Source organism: Crinia signifera, chromosome 1 (genome assembly GCF_055691185.1).
Source record: "Crinia signifera chromosome 1, ASM5569118v1, whole genome shotgun sequence".
NCBI lineage: Eukaryota > Metazoa > Chordata > Amphibia > Anura > Myobatrachidae > Crinia > Crinia signifera.
The window spans coordinates 80,952,499-80,968,624 of record NC_139217.1 but is presented as its reverse complement, the minus strand read 5'-3'; the positions used below and the strand labels follow the sequence as shown (position 1 = coordinate 80,968,624).

The 16,126-nt window shown below is 48.5% G+C and overlaps 1 protein-coding gene across 1 annotated transcript in view; it reads right to left on the bottom strand.

Annotated features, from left to right (window-relative positions):
- Positions 1-15,722, bottom strand: part of LOC146055661 (OCIA domain-containing protein 1-like) — a 34,354-nt gene extending 18,632 nt beyond the window's left edge. Inside the window, exon 1 of the mRNA XM_083168305.1 lies at positions 15,517-15,722. Within this exon, the coding sequence (XP_083024431.1) occupies positions 15,517-15,573 (57 nt within the window). The 5' untranslated portion in view covers positions 15,574-15,722. The remainder of the gene's footprint in view (positions 1-15,516) is intronic.
- Between the last annotated feature and the right edge of the window lie 404 nt (positions 15,723-16,126).

Genomic DNA, 16,126 nt, shown 5'->3' with positions numbered 1-16,126 from the left:
GCATCCCCATCCCTGCGCAATCCCTCATAGCATCCCCATCACTGCGCAGTCCCTCATAGCATCCCCATCACTGCGCAATCCCTCATAGCATCCCCATCACTGCGCAATCCCTCATAGCATCCCCATCACTGCGCAAGCCCTCATAGCATCCCCATCACTGCGCAAGCCCTCATAGCATCCCCATCACTGCGCAAGCCCTCATAGCATCCCCATCACTGCGCAATCCCTCATAGCATCCCCATCACTGCGCAATCCCTCATAGCATCCCCATCACTGCGCAATCCCTCATAGCAACCCCATCACTGCGCAATCCCTCATAGCATCCCCATCACTGCGCAATCCCTCATAGCATCCCCATCACTGCGCAATCCCTCACAGCATCCCCATCACTGCGCAATCCCTCACAGCATCCCCATCACTGCGCAATCCCTCATAGCATCCCCATCACTGCGCAAACCCTCATAGCATCCCCATCACTGCGCAATCCCTCATAGCATCCCCATCACTGCGCAATCCCTCATAGCATCCCCATCACTGCACAAGCCCTCATAGCATCCCCATCACTGCGCAATCCCTCATAGCATCCCCATCACTGCGCAATCCCTCATAGCATCCCCATCACTGCGCAATCCCTCATAGCAACCCCATCACTGCGCAATTCCTCATAGCATCCCCATCACTGCGCAATCCCTCATAGCATCCCCATCACTGCGCAATCCCTCATAGCATCCCCATCACTGCGCAATCCCTCACAGCATCCCCATCACTGCGCAATCCCTCATAGCATCCCCATCACTGCGCAATCCCTCATAGCATCCCCATCACTGCGCAATCCCTCATAGCATCCCCATCACTGCGCAATCCCTCATAGCATCCCCATCACTGCGCAATCCCTCATAGCATCCCCATCACTGCACAAGCCCTCATAGCATCCCCATCACTGCGCAAGCCCTCATAGCATCCCCATCACTGCGCAATCCCTCATAGCATCCCCATCACTGCGCAATCCCTAATAGCATCCCCATCACTGCGCAATCCCTCATAGCATCCCCATCACTGCAAATTCCCATCACAACCCCTCATTTCCTACCCACCACTGTACCCCCTATCGGCGAGCACACTCTGATCACCCAAAATGAATTCACATTTCATTCATGCCCCTCATCATTGCAGTTTCTTTACATCCCTATCAGAACATCACCCACTAAAAAACTGCAGCCACCAGTCAGCGGGGAGCCTGAGCGAGGGGAGCCAGGACAGGACGATCATGCAGGACTTTCTGGTGCCAGTGCTAGCAGTCATCAAGTCACTCCACAGGGCTAAAAGAAATGCAGTGCCGCCGATGTCTGACCGCTCCCGCCCCGCACAGGATTACTGGGAGTGTGGGAGGGGACGCGGTCACACTAACCAATGGTGGGGAGGCAGCCGCCGCGTCACTGCGTTCCCTCCCACACTCCCAGTAATGCTGTGCTTGGTGGGCGCAGTCAGGCATCGGCGGCACTGCACTTCTTTTAGCCCTGCAGCTGCCGGTTAATTGACAAGCGGCTCAGCTAGTTGGGCCGCTTGTCATAGTGATAGAGGTCAGTGCTGCGGGCCGGGCCAGACCTGAGCGTCTCGCGGGGCGCATTCCGCCCGCGGGCCGCCTGTTGCCCACCACTGCTCTATATGGTACTATATTGTTATGTAGTAGCCACCATAGTGAACAGCACATACATAGTAGATGGGTGATCATACAAGGAAGGAACAGACAAGTTACCACCCTACATATAAAGGGATTTTTGTAAGAACTTACCGTTCGAATCCCTTTCTCTGATATGGTCCTGGTGACACAGCTCAACACTGGGATGTAGGAGGGTCCGAAGGAGCCAGGCACCTATCCTAAAGCTTTAGAGGGTAGGCTCCTCCCCTACTGCATCCCTGGACTCTTCAGTTCAATCTTTCAAAGCCACTGGAATACATTAACTCAGTACAAACGCCTGCACATATTAAATGCTCATCTTATAACAGTAACTGTTAACTTTTAACCATTTTAACATGAACATCATGAAACTTCTGGCATACTTACTGAGCGTAAGGGAGGGATCGCTGTGTCACCAGGACCATATCAGAGAAAGGGATTCGAACGGTAAGTTCTTACAAAAATCCCTTTTTCTCTTTCAATGGTCCTGGTGACACAGCTCAACACTGGGACGTTCCAGAGCCGGTCCTTTTGGGAGGGTACGCTCAGGTCTGCAGCTCTCAGCACTGCTCGCCCAAATGATGCGTCCTCCGACGCGAACTCATGGAATCTATAGAATTTGGCAAATGTGTGAACAGATGACCAAGTGGCAGCTCTGCAAACCTGCTCAGCTGTGGCCCCATGTCGAACCGCCCAAGAGGTGGCAACAGACCTGGTGGTATGCGCATTAATTCTGGCCGGTACAGGCCTACCCGCTTTGGTGTATGCAAATGCTATCACAGATCGCAACCACCTAGCAATAGTCTGCTTAGATGCAGGCCAACCAATTTTATGTACGTCATACAATACCAACAATGTGTCAGTCTTTCTGACACTCTTCACTCTGTCCACATATATGCGTAAGGCACGCACAACATCCAAAGTCTTCAACTTGTCCCTTTTCTTAGAACCCTCTGAGGGTTGAAACACAGGTAGAACTATCTCCTGATTTAAATGGAAGGCAGAGACTACCTTCGGTAAAAATTGAGGCACTGTTCTCAGAACAGCCCTGTCATCATGAAAAATTAAGAAGGGAGATTTACATGACAAGGCTCCCAACTCTGATACTCTTTTAGCAGATGCTACTGCTAACAAAAACACTAGCTTCCACGTGAGAAACTTAAAGTCCGCCGACCTTAAAGGTTCAAAAGGTGCCTTCTGAAGGCAATCCAAAACCAGTGACAGGTCCCAAGGCGCTACTGGTTGCTTGTAAGGGGGTTTCAATCTAGATACCCCTTGTAAAAAGGTTTGAATCTCCGGCAAAATGGCTATCCTTTTTTGGAAATAGATGGACAAGGCCGAAATCTGTACCTTCAATGATTGAAGGCTTAGGCCTGATGAAAAACCATCTTGTAAGAACTCCAACATTCTTGCTAACTTGAAGTGAGATGTGTGAACCTTTCGCCTCTCACACCATCTGATGTACGTTTTCCAGACTCTATAATAATTTGCCGAGGATACAGCCTTCCTGGCTTTAATCATAGTCTGTACTACCGCCTCAGAAAATCCTTTTCTTTTCAAAATGGCGGCTTCAATAGCCAGGCCGTCAAAATCAATCGATCGGAATCCAGGTGATTAAATGGGCCCTGTCTTAGCAGATCTGGTCTCAGAGGCAGACGCCACGAGTCCACAGACAACCTCTGAAGCCTGGAGTACCAGGACCTCCTTGGCCAATCTGGGGCCACAAGAATCACCGGAGCCTTCTGGTCCTGTATTCTTTTCAAAAGCCTTGGTAACATTGGTACTGGAGGAAATGCATAAAGAAGATCCCCCTGCCATTGAGAAGTCATGGCATCCACTGCCTCCGCTAGTGGATCCCTCATTCTGAAATAGAACCTGGGCACCTGATGATTGAACCTGGATGCCATCAGGTCCACATCCGGGTTCCCCATTTCCAAGTGATCTGTTGAAACACCTGCGGGTGTAGGCTCCATTCCCCTTCCTTGAGCTCCTCCCTGCTCAGGAAGTCGGCTTCTATATTCTCTACTCCTGGAATGAAAATAGCCGATACAGCTGGAACATTCTGTTCCGCCCATAGGAAGATTCTGGAGACCTCCCACATGGCCAATTTGCTGCGCGTACCTCCCTGGTGATTCAGATACGCCACAGCTGTGGCATTGTCGGTCTGAATCCTCAAAGGGAGGTTCCTTAATCTGTCTCCTGCCAAGGAAATCACTTTCCAGACAGCTCTCAGCTCCAAGATGTTGATTGGTAACGCTGATTCCTCTGCCGTCCACAGGCCCTGTAGCCTGAGATCCAGGACTACTGCTCCCCATCCCCTGAGGCTGGCATCGGTAGTTACTACCAACCAGTCCCAGGTCTGTAATGACCGACCCCACTGAAGAGAGTCTACTTCTGTCCACCATTTCAAGGAGTCTCGAGCGTCCGAAGACAGCACTATCATCTCGGACTTCATGGTCAGAGTGTTTCCTGACCATGCTGACAAAATGTTCCATTGGAACTTCCGAGAGTGGAACCTGGCAAATTGAAGCGTCTCGAATGACGCCACCATCTTCCCCAGGAGTTTGAGGCACCTCCAAACCGAAATGCTCCGAGCCCTGAGAATCTCGTGGACTAAGGTGACCAGGTCCCTGGCCTTTTCCTCCGGGAGAAATACCCGATGTAGATGGGTATCCAGTATGACTCCCAAGAATTGGAGCCTCTGTGATGGTACTAACTGAGATTTTTGCAAATTCAAAATCCAGCCGTGAGCCTGCAAAAAACTGATGGCCTCTGTCAAGTGCCTCTGAAGCATGGCAGCTGACTCTGCTTTGAACAGGAGATCGACCAAATAGGGTATTACTGTGATTCCCCTGAGCCTCAGCCCCGCCGCCATTACTGACATTATCTTTGTGAATACCCTTGGCGTGGTTGCTAGCCCAAAGGGTAACGCCCGGAATTGTAAATGCAGGTCTCCTATGGCAAACCTCAGCAAGGTCTGATGTTCCGGGTGTATAGGAACATGCAGATATGCGTCCTGGACATCCATGGACGCCAAAAATTCCCCCTGGTCCAGACTCAGGAGTACTGACCGTAAGGACTCCATTTTGAAGTGGTCTACCCAAAGATGAACATTTAGGGATTTCAAATTTAGTATTGGTCTGAAAGACCCGTCTGGTTTGGGCACCAGGAACAGCGTGGAGTAAAAGCCTTTTTTCCACTCTGCCCTGGGGACTGGAGTAACCACCCCTTTTTCCAACAGGGAATGAGCCGCTCTCATAAGAGCTGTGCGAAGAAGCGCCAGCTTTGACAAGGATGTGGGGATGAACCTCTTCGGAGGTGGCCCTCTGAAAGGGATTTTGTAACCCTGTGTTATAATATCTAACACCCAGGCATCCTGGCCTAGCGAAGCCCAAGCGTCCCTGAAGAGTGTGAGACGCCCCCCCACTTTTATCACTGTCGGGCATATCCCCTGACAGTCATGCGGAGGGTTTGTCCTCTCCTTTTGCGGCAGGCTTCTTGTGAAAAGAGCCAAATTTGGACTTTTGTGTCTTTCCTCTAGAGGACTGAAACCTTCCCCTGAAAGACTGTCCTCGAAAGGACGCACCACCTCTAGGGGAGGGCCGAAAGGACGGCCTAAAGGCAGAAAATCTGGACGTCTGTTTTGCTGAGGAGGCCGGCAGGAATGTACTTTTGCCGCCCGTGGCCTGTTTTATAATCTCCTCTAATTCAGTACCAAAGAGTACCTTTCCTTTGAAGGCTAATGTTTCCAAAGCCTTCTTGGACTCATTGTCTGCTTCCCAGGCTTTAAGCCAAAGCACTCTCCTGGCATTAATGGAGACTGTGGACACTCTGGTCGCCATTTTAATGGCTTCCTCCTCTGCTTCCACTGCATATTCTGCAGCAGCCTTAATCTTTTCTGCAAGCAGTAATGCACCAGGATCAGCCTGCAGTATGGTGCATAAATCACCAGCCCACTCTATCATGGCCTTAGAGACCCAGGCTGAAGCAATAAGGGGCCGTAAGGTAAACCCCACCCCTTCAAAGATAGCCTTGAGGTTACCCTCCAGCTTTTTATCCACAGAATCTTTGAAAGCTGCACCGCCCTGTACTGGTAATACAGTAGCCTTGGACAAACGTGCCACTGAAGCGTCCACAACTGGGACCTTTTCCCAGAGCTCCGCATGAGACTCTGGCATGGGGTACAGACTAAGGAATCGCTTAGGCATCTGTAGCCTCTTATCAGGAGTTTTCCAAGCCCCTTCTAACAATTCCTGTAACCCCTCATCTGAAGGAAAAGTAACAGCCTCCTTCCGCTGTCGCTTAAAAACACCTTTAACAGGAGTCTTATCCTCCACAGACAGCTTTAAAGCCTGCTTCACAGCTACAATGAGATCCTCTATACCAGCAGCAGAGGTCTCTTCCAAATCATCACCCTGATCCCAGGGGATGTCAGTATACTCTCCCTCCTCCTCATCTACCACAGTAGGCATAGCATAAGACCTTCTAGGGGTCCCTGCAACATCATCCATTTTTTCCAGCATTTCACTGAACCTGTTGATCCCCTTAGCAGTATCCTGCATCACCTGAATCAGCGCAGGATCTGCCTGGGTAAGAGGCAAGGAGCCAGACGACTGCTGAGATGATGGCATAGGTCTCTGTGATTCTACCAGCCCATCACTCTGCCTGTCCAAAAGCTGCACCAAAGCGTTTACTGACCTGCCTAGGGCCCTGGCCCACGCAGGTTCCATCTGCTCTGCCCTATGGGGTTCACTGCCCATGGGTCTCACATCAGCGCAAGTAATACATAAGCCCCCCTTGGCCATCTGCTCAGGGACAAACTTTTGTGTGCAAACATTGCACGCGCTCAGTGCACTAAGGGCTCCCTCCCCCAAAACCACAGCCTGATGCTCAGACATGATGTAAGTGATAAATGTATATCTATCAGTATACACAGTGCAAACAATGTACAAGCGTTTATACAGAGGCAATGCACCCAGTCACTTAGCTGTCTGTTGGTTTCAACTGCGGGGAAGCGATGCCCAGGAAATCCAAGTCACTCTGCCAGGATCAGTAAGCCAGCTCAGCTCCGCTGCAAGCGTTCTGAAAGGCGCCAAAGTCAGAGTGAAGGAAGAGACCACAAGTCCCTGCTGCTGCGGGGTCCGTGACCTTTTGGCGCCAACCACCCCCAGCCAGCCGCTCCTTAGTTAGGATTTCCTAGTTCCAGTGTCTCCCCCTCGACTGGGGATCACTTGGAACATGCCTGTCACAACGCTGCTGTCCTCTCATATAGGAGCTCAGCGTGTAAGCTCCGCATAAAATGGCCGCCGCCATCACGGAGCGCCTGTCCCCCATGATCCCCACCTAAATGTGGAGCCGGTTTCAGGGTACTCCGGAGCCCAGGCAGCCTCTTAGAAAAGGCTATAAGCGCTGCACAGGGAGACCAGACAGTGTCTCCCCTGTGCACAGTGAGCTGACAGGACGCGCTTCTGTCAGCTCCTGCTGCGCTAGCAGTGTGAGGAATCACTATGAGAATCCTCACACTGTGCCTACCTAGCTAGGGTAAAAGTTAATAAAACAATAAAAATTCCCTAACTACTCTAATTCTTCGGCTGCTCCTGCAGCCCTTTAGAATAGCACCCACTCCAGTGGGCACCTAACACGAACTGAAGAGTCCAGGGATGCAGTAGGGGAGGAGCCTACCCTCTAAAGCTTTAGGATAGGTGCCTGGCTCCTTCGGACCCTCCTACATCCCAGTGTTGAGCTGTGTCACCAGGACCATTGAAAGAGAAATGAGAATTACATTGAAACTAAAAATTCTGCTTGCAAAAGCTTACAATGGCAGGACACAGTCACACATAAGGATGACCTTGGCCAGTGAAGGTGTGAGTGTCTGGAACAGATGGGGGAGTAATATGCTGAAAGGCCTTACCCAGGTCCTGCTCATGGAACAGATGAAGGTGGTGGAACTGGTTAGGTAATAATTTGATACCGGATTAGGCTTTAGCAGAACCTGCCCAAAGGAATGATCATCCTGTACTAGAAATTGGTAACTTTTTTTTTTTGTTTTGATTCAGTACTTTTATTGATTTTGTGCAGAAACATACAAGAAACACAATAATCAAATAATAGTAGCAGCTGTGGCTACATTAAGGGCTGCACATTATATGACATTAAACGTAACAGACCGAATATTTATGCAGTTGTTAGGGTACATATATCAGTTGCAGGGCACAAAGCTTACCGCTGTATCACAAGAGTAGTAGCCGATATACCCGAGGCACCATTCGGGTACATCACAGAGGAGGCAATACGGAATGTATACATTATATATAAGTCTTAAAAGAGAGTAAATAGTACCTACCCATGTATATTGAAACTGAAAAAATATACATCGAGGTGCATTGCAGCATCAAAGCAAGTCAAATATGTATACCCAGCTGCTAAAAAGAAAAAAAAACACAATAAACGAAACCCAAAACAAACCTACCACATAACCCCCCACCCTGTACAACCCACCCCCAACTTTGGCGTACTTGGATCCCATAAGATAAACCGGTACTTGTTTCCTAGCACGGCGCCAGCGATTTTAATTGCAGGCATCGGGACCTAAAAAAATCGCGTTGATCGCATTGCATGCAACCAAATCGCATGCGATGCGATCGATGCGATTTTTAAATTGGAAGCAATGTAAAATGGTCCCTGAGACCCAATTTTACATTGGGACCAATGTAAAATGCACCCCAGACCCCAATTTTTATTGCATACCCCCCCTTATGGGTGAAATGGCCCCCCATAGTTAACGCCACCCCAGTATTGACGCCAACGCAAAGCATGGCGAGCGCAGCGAGCCCGCGGTACGTGTCCTCCGACCTTTTCATATCCCACTATCCACGTCGTCATGGAGTTGATTTTATAAAGTGTGGCAAGCGCAGCAAGCCACCGAGCTCCGTGGCGATTTTTTTCATTAACGGGGAAAAAAGGCTAAAAATACCAAAATATCGGGTCAGTCGCATACCTTAAGTTACCTTAACTTAAGGTATGCGATTACCCACGACGGGCGCTGTGCTAGGAAACAAGTACCGATAAACCTACCCCTACCCCATTCACTACTACAGGAAGGAAGTAAATTAGTGGCCTTTAGCTAAAATCAAGTCAAAACTACATCAGCATTAGGATATAGACAACTCTATGTTAGCCAAACTATGCCAACAATGTAATCTACCCCTCCCTAAGCCACCCAACTGAAGGATAGCAGATGCATGGACCAATCGGGGCGATGGCCATATAGCAACATAATGTAACAATGCACCACCACCCCCCCCCCCCCCCCCCATTCCATATACAGGATATAACAACTAGTAATTAACTAGGGTACTTATGTAATATCTGGGCTCCCGTTTTTCTTATGAGACCGCGTCCGCTCGCCACGCTTCGGGCACGGTGGCTCGCTGCGCTCGCCACACTATATAAAATCAACTCCATGCGTAGTTGGATAGTAGGGGTATGAAAAAATGGGGTGCATTTAACATGGGAGCCCAGATAATACATAAGTACAGAAAATAGTAACCTTAAGCCAGATTGGATGAAAAGCCGTCCTCCCGCAACATGTGGAAACATAAAACTTGCTATAATTCTCAGGAGCAAATTAAAATAAAAATTACATTGCCAATATTAATAAAAATAAACAGGATAAATTAAAATGTGCATTAGTAGAAAAGTAATAAAACAAGAAAATAAAGATGGAAAGGGCTATGTGAACTGTTATGTGGTGACAGTCAGTCCGGCCATTTATCAGACCCAAGATATGACAAAGGTATAGCAGTCTGAGCCCAGTGCATTCGAAAATAACCAGGAGAGCGTCCAAGGTGTGTAAACAAGTAATCCGACAAGACCAGAGCTATTATCTGGAGCAAATCAAGGGTGTTTAGGTAGAGCACATCATTATTTAAGCATTTCAGGAAGTAAGGATCTTCAAGCTTGGACAGAGCCATTGTAGGACCATAGTGCAGTTAAATATAATAATCGCAGGTATAGTCCCCTGAGCCCTCTTGACACTCCGCTCGGATATAGAGAAGGAGAGGATATTCCCCTGCGTATCTTCAGACGTAGCATAGTACCCATCCATAGATGTGGGATCAGGGCTTCCGGAGGAAGACCGGGCATCCACCGGCAATCATGTTGAGCAGCCTCTGCGTAGAGGTGTAGATAGCCTGAATGAGCCATTGTACATCCATATTTCCAGTGAGGTATGCAGAGCAGCGAAGAGCCCAAGCCAGCCGCAAGGGCGCAGAAGAGACTTTCAGTGGCTAGCACACCGCCAAGCACTTAGATATAACAAGTGGCTGTAAGGGTACAGGCCGCGGTGCCAGGAGACACGCCACCATGTGCGAACAGGAGGATTTCAGGATAACCACTGGTCAACCAGGGAATATCAGGTCATCAGAATATTATAATAACGTAGAGTTCTGCAGTTGCAGATATTAACAGGAATGGTTATTTATATTTGGCAGCAGATAAGGTATATCAGATAACAGTTTCCAGAAATTAAGAGCAGTAGCAGCTGTTTTATATCAGAGAACTGAGGTATCAGTAGGGAACTTCAGCAATAAACACTGTGTATCAGGTAGGTCAGGTCCCAACAGGTAATATAAGCAGCAACTGATGTATTTGTATAGCAAATGATACAGATTAGTGCTGGCTAGGGCTAAAACATCAGATAACTCAGGTTCCAGCTGGTATTATGCAGAATAGCTGCTTTATAGTGAATAACTTCAGTTCTGGTAGCCACAAGCAACAGTAGCCCTTGTATGGCAGGAGGTGTGTGGTGTCACTTTTATTTTCGTTTTCCTTATTTTTTTTTAAATGGCAGTAGCTTTTATGCCAGGATGTCCACAACCTTTCCCCCACCTCAGTGGCATGCAGGTGAACCCCACCACCGGTCAGTACGGGCTGGGAGCGGCGCCGGCTAAGGCCCCCCCCAACCAAGATGGCCACGGCCTCTCCCCTGCTTAAGCGACTCCGATGCCTGGTAGCTGGATGCTGCAGGGCCCTGCAGAAGTGTGGAGCGGCAGCCCCGCAGAAGCCACCAGCATGAAGAGCCAGGAAGGCTGGAGCGGGAGCCTGGACGACGGGAGCTCCGATGTTCGCCGCCCTCTTGATGTGGGAGCAGCTGCAATATGGTGCCGGCACCCGTCCCTCTCCCTTGAGCGCGGCGGGCTGGATGTCGCAGCAGCAGGCAGCACTATCCTACATTCAAGATGACCGGGGCGTGCTAGGAGGCCTCCTTCACCACCGCAGGTTGCCAGGTAATGCTGGGCAGTCTCAGGATGGTCAGACAGGAAATTTTGAGCGGGGAGCAGTGGTTGACATCTCCACCGTGGCCACCAGAAATTGGTAACTTGACTGAAACAGAATAGTGCTGGTGGTGGAGTTTCAACCAAGATCAATATGGATAGTATATTGGCACCATAGTAATGGCTGGATAATGCAGGCAGCAGTAAGACTAAAAATGATGGGTGAAGTGGAACTGGAGTAGTGACCGGAATGGAACCCGAGATATTCAGTGACCAGAGCAGCTTGGAACAGAGGGGCAGGTAGGTGTCTGGAAAAGTTACATTGCACTGACAGTCAGCAAGTGCACAGGAAGCGATTTTATACTTACAGCTGGCTGCTGCTGGAGATACTGTACGTGCAGTTATCAAGCGTGCCAAGTGGTGGAAAAGTCAGCTGATCATGGAAGCATCAACATCGAACTGCCAGCGGGAACACAGGTGCAAATTAAGGTAAAAGGACACGCTGTGATTAAACGGGATGAGGTAACCAACGGAGCAGGACAGCATAATGGTAATTAACCCAGCTTGGGGCTCTGGAGTAGGACAGACACACAGGGGTAAATTTACTAAAATTTGTAACCATTCAAGACCATCTTTGCAATTTACTAAAACACAATACCCGGCAGAATTTGATCAAATACGAACAAAAGTCACAGAAGAGCACACATGTACGAATCAATAGGCCATTGGCCAAACTTAGTAGGACTTTCTACAGGCACCAGAACAACGCCAGAATTTACTATCATTTGGATCAAACTCTGCCATGAATTCAACTCCAATAAAGGTGTTCCCGCCTTCAGGGAACCCAAGGGCCTCCCCTGGGCGGGGGGTGCTGAGTTGATAGCTTAAGTGTAAAAGTATGATTTAATATTATGTTTTACCTGTGGAACTATAAATTCCAGCAAGCCTCACCCACATGCTGGTACTTTGAGAACCACAAGTACCAGCATGAAGGGCATTAAAGGGACGGCTGGTACCTGGCGCTCCACCTGTAAAATAAATAGTACAATAAAGACACCCACCGCAAAAGTACAAGTTTATTTAACATACATGCACACATACATGTACTCCGCTACATTCCCACATAGCCCTAATCCAGTGTAGATCATGATCTCTTCGTACCAAAGCAGGCTTCCCAGGGGTTAATAAACCACAATGTAACCACAACATACGAACCGAAGAGAACCCATGCATACACATGAGTACTCTTCCCCCCCATCTGCCGGGCCTCCGGGTGACTTCTGTCACTTGGAGACACAGAAACGGCCACGGAGTAGCACTCTCCTGATGTTCTGTGTTCTGCTGAGCTGTCACTCAAGTGGAGGTCAGCTGCTTCTATGGGTACCTTGTTTGCAGTAAACCAGGTAAATTAGGTCAGACCACATAGTTGGCCTAATTAACCTTGTGGTTTCACTCTTAATTGTACATTTTATACACAGAAGCACTGCACAGATGTCATTGATCCATGGATGCTTCATGTTTGGCAGAGATTGTCTGCTGGCAGAAATCACTTCACCATCACTGTTCGGCATGAATCCTGAAAACATGGGAGATTCGTATAAGGAACAGGTTTTTTCCACTGTATGTGTGAAGAACGCTGAAGATGCTGAGAGGGGGAGAATTGTTTAGGGCAGAGGTTCCCAAACTGTGTGCCGTGGCACCCTGGGGTGCCTTGAGATACTTGCAGGGGTGCCTCAGGGTGGTGATCCAAGAGTATTTCAAATTGGTCAGTATAATAAGTAAAACTATTGTTTGGGGCCAGTCTTCTGATTATAAAATATGTGTACAAACAGAAGCTAATCCCATCCCTCACTACCCTAAGGATGACATTTAAACACCATTTACTTAACTGAATATATTTTTTCCAAATTTCTCAATAAAAACCTTTTGGGGTGCCATAAATAAAATTCTTATACTCTAGGGTGCCGTGAGTCAAAAAAGTTTGGGAACCACTGGTTTGGGGTTCTGAGTGAGTGACAGGAGTTTGATTTTGAGTAAAAGGATTGACAAAAGAGGTGAAGCAGTGACAGGAAAATAAGCCAGGCAGCAGAAGTAAGAGGACATTGAAGGGGAACAAGGTGGGAGATAGAGGGGGGGGGGGGGGGGGGGGGGTAATCAGTAGATCACAATCATCAAGGCAGGAATCAGTGTTTTAGTGGCTTTCGGACTAAAGAGGTTTACACACGGGCACAGCCTCGGAGCGATTTTGACAAAGCGATTTGGCGAAGTCAAAATCAAGATGAAGCTGCAAAAGATAGGGATGCCCTTCCCATTCACTTTAGCCCGTGTACAGCGGCTAGTCAAAATCTACACATGCAGCGATTCTGGCTAACCTTGTAGGCAATTTTGAATATATCTTGTCAAACTTGCCCAGTGCGTACACCCCTTAAGTTGCATGATCTTGGGAATATTGTAGAGCAGTGGTTCCCAACCCTGGTCCTCAAGTACCCCCAACAGTGCATGTTTTCCAGGTCTCCCCACAGAATCACAAGAGATATAAATTAGCTGCACCTGTGGATCTTTTAAAATGTGCCTGAATAATGAGTGCACCTGCCGGGTGACCTGGAAAACGTGCACTGTTGGGGGTACTTGAGGACCAGGGTTGGGAAACAATGTTGTAGAGATAAATGACAACTGTAAGAGGGGCGGTCTGTGTGGAGAGAAATAGGTGGATACAAGTATGATAGACATGAGACAGTGGAACATGAAGAAGGCATTATAAGAAGTGGCAGGACATCCAAGAGGAATGACAAAGCAAGTGGACAGGAGGATAAATGTCAGAGGAAGAGATATTTGGCATTACCAGCATAAAGAAGATATTGCAGAATTAAGGAACGGTGCCCACCAAGGGAAGGTGTAAAGGAAAAAGATGATAGGGATAAGGACAGAGCACGGAGCTGTGTTCAGGTGTGGGTAGGAAAGAGAGGTTAATTTGACAGGTAGAAAAAGAGCATGATCACAGAAAATGGAGGATTTTGTGGAGGAAAAGTAAGCATTGGTAGCAAAAAAAAACAACAAAACCACGAGGTCAAGAAAAAGCAGTAGAGAAACGTGAGAAATATGAGTGAAAAAAAGGTGGTCTCAGAAGATGTAATCGGTTTTGGAGGATAGGTGGATGCCAAGAGGGATAAAATAAGAAAAGGATCAGAGGAAGAGAGGAAGAGAGAAAGAGAGAAAGAGAGGAAGAGAGGAAGAGAGGAAGAGAGGAAGAGAGGAAGAGAGAAAGTAAAGGAATTCACTAAGAGAGCACACTTTCCTTTCCAGATGCTTAGCACAGCATGAGTATTTATGAAGTAAACAATGAGTGGAGTATGAAGCTTGATCAGAGGACTATCAAAAGTTATTTGGAACAGCTGATTGTTTTTTTTAAATCCAGGGCAGTAGTAAGGGACTTGATCATAGATGGTAGACAAATACCCTCCAACATGACCAATTGCATTCGGTACAAAATGCTCTGCTCCTGGACTTCCCTAGTAATGTAGGATTGCCAGCACCTGCGTGGAACTAGGTAATTGACGAGAAGGTTGTTTCAACACAGGTGATGACAATCATACATTACCAGGGACGCTGTGTACGAATGCAATGGGTCATGTTGGAGGGTATGTAGACAGCTCTGTATGAAAACTGCCAATTTAGGTGTTCAGCACCCATTCCAGCAGAGCTGGAAAAGGTGGTCAGTACCCAAGTCCGGCACTGAAAACGGCTATCGAAGATGGTCAAATGCCCATTCTGGCTCCTTGAACGGCTATCTAAGGTGGCTAGTTCCCCATTCTGGCACCTGGAATGGCAATCTAAGGTGGCCAGCTCCCGGTTCCAGTACCCAGAATGGCCAGTTAAAGCAGTCAGCTATCCATTTCTGCACCCATAACTACTGAAGTTGTCTCTGCTCTATTACTCCACATAGAAAGGCTCTCTAAGGTGGTAAGTCTGCCATCCTTGCACCCACACCCACACCCCACCCCACCCCACCCCACCCAGCCAATGTATACAGCAGGTGTTACATAGATGAACTGTAGCACCAGCAGCCATCACTATACTCCCCCTCACTCTGCCAGGGGGGTAGCAGCTGTGGGGTAGGTAGAAGGCAGCAGGGCTTAGGTAGGTAGAAGGCTGCAGTGGGTTAGATAGGCAGAAGGCAGTAGCAGGGCAGGTAGGCAGGGGGTAGCGACGGTTCAGGTAGGCAAGAGGCAGCAGCAGCGGGGCTCACATTTAAGCAATAGGAAGCAGTGGGGTATATAGAAGGGGGACAGCAGCAGAAGTGGGGCAGGTAGCGGTTTGGCAGCAGCAGGGCAGGTAGTTGGGGACTAGCAGCCACTGCGCAGAGCTGTAACAGTCTCCTAACAGCAGCAGTTTCGTGCGGGGCTTACACAGCTTCTCAGTAGCATAGGGCGCTGGGGGCAACCGGTCCGGCGTTCCGGAATCAGATCCGGCTTTTACATAATTCCCTATGTAAGCCTGTCTAATAGTGCCCAGTTCAGGCACTGGCAGCAACTTATACTGGGCAGCCGGCACAGAGCGGTGTACCTGCACATTCCGCTGCTCCAGACGCCGCCTGCTGAGGTTTCCCTGGGCCGCATCCATTTGGTTGATTATATAATAACCATCAGTCAGACATGTGCGGAATGACCTCTCTCCGGATCATACACAACGCATGCAGCAGCCCGCCCCGGATATCCGCGTTACTGTGCTGGGAAGCAGTCACCCAGCAGCCTGCCCCCTGCTGCCGGTCATATGTATACTGTAATACGGCGCAGCCAGCTCTCTGCTGCCCGGTCATATGTATACTGTAACACGGCGCAGCCTGGCCCCATAGTTGCCAAGCCAGCTTATAACAGTAACTAGGGATGTGCAGTGCACGGCCACTTTTCGTGTTTTGTGTTTTGGTTTCTGATTACCTTCAGGTTTTGGGTTCTAATGGGTTTTGCCAAAACACCCCCTAAACGTTTTGTGTTTGGATTTTTTGGGTTCTGATTTTTTTTTTTTTTAAGCATAAAAACTGCTAAAATCGCAGAATTTTGGGGTTTTTTTTTTTTGCTCCTACGCTATTATTAACCTCAATAGCATTCATCTCCACTCATTTCCAGTCTATTCTGAACACCTCACACCTCACAATATTGTTTTTAGGCCAAAAGGT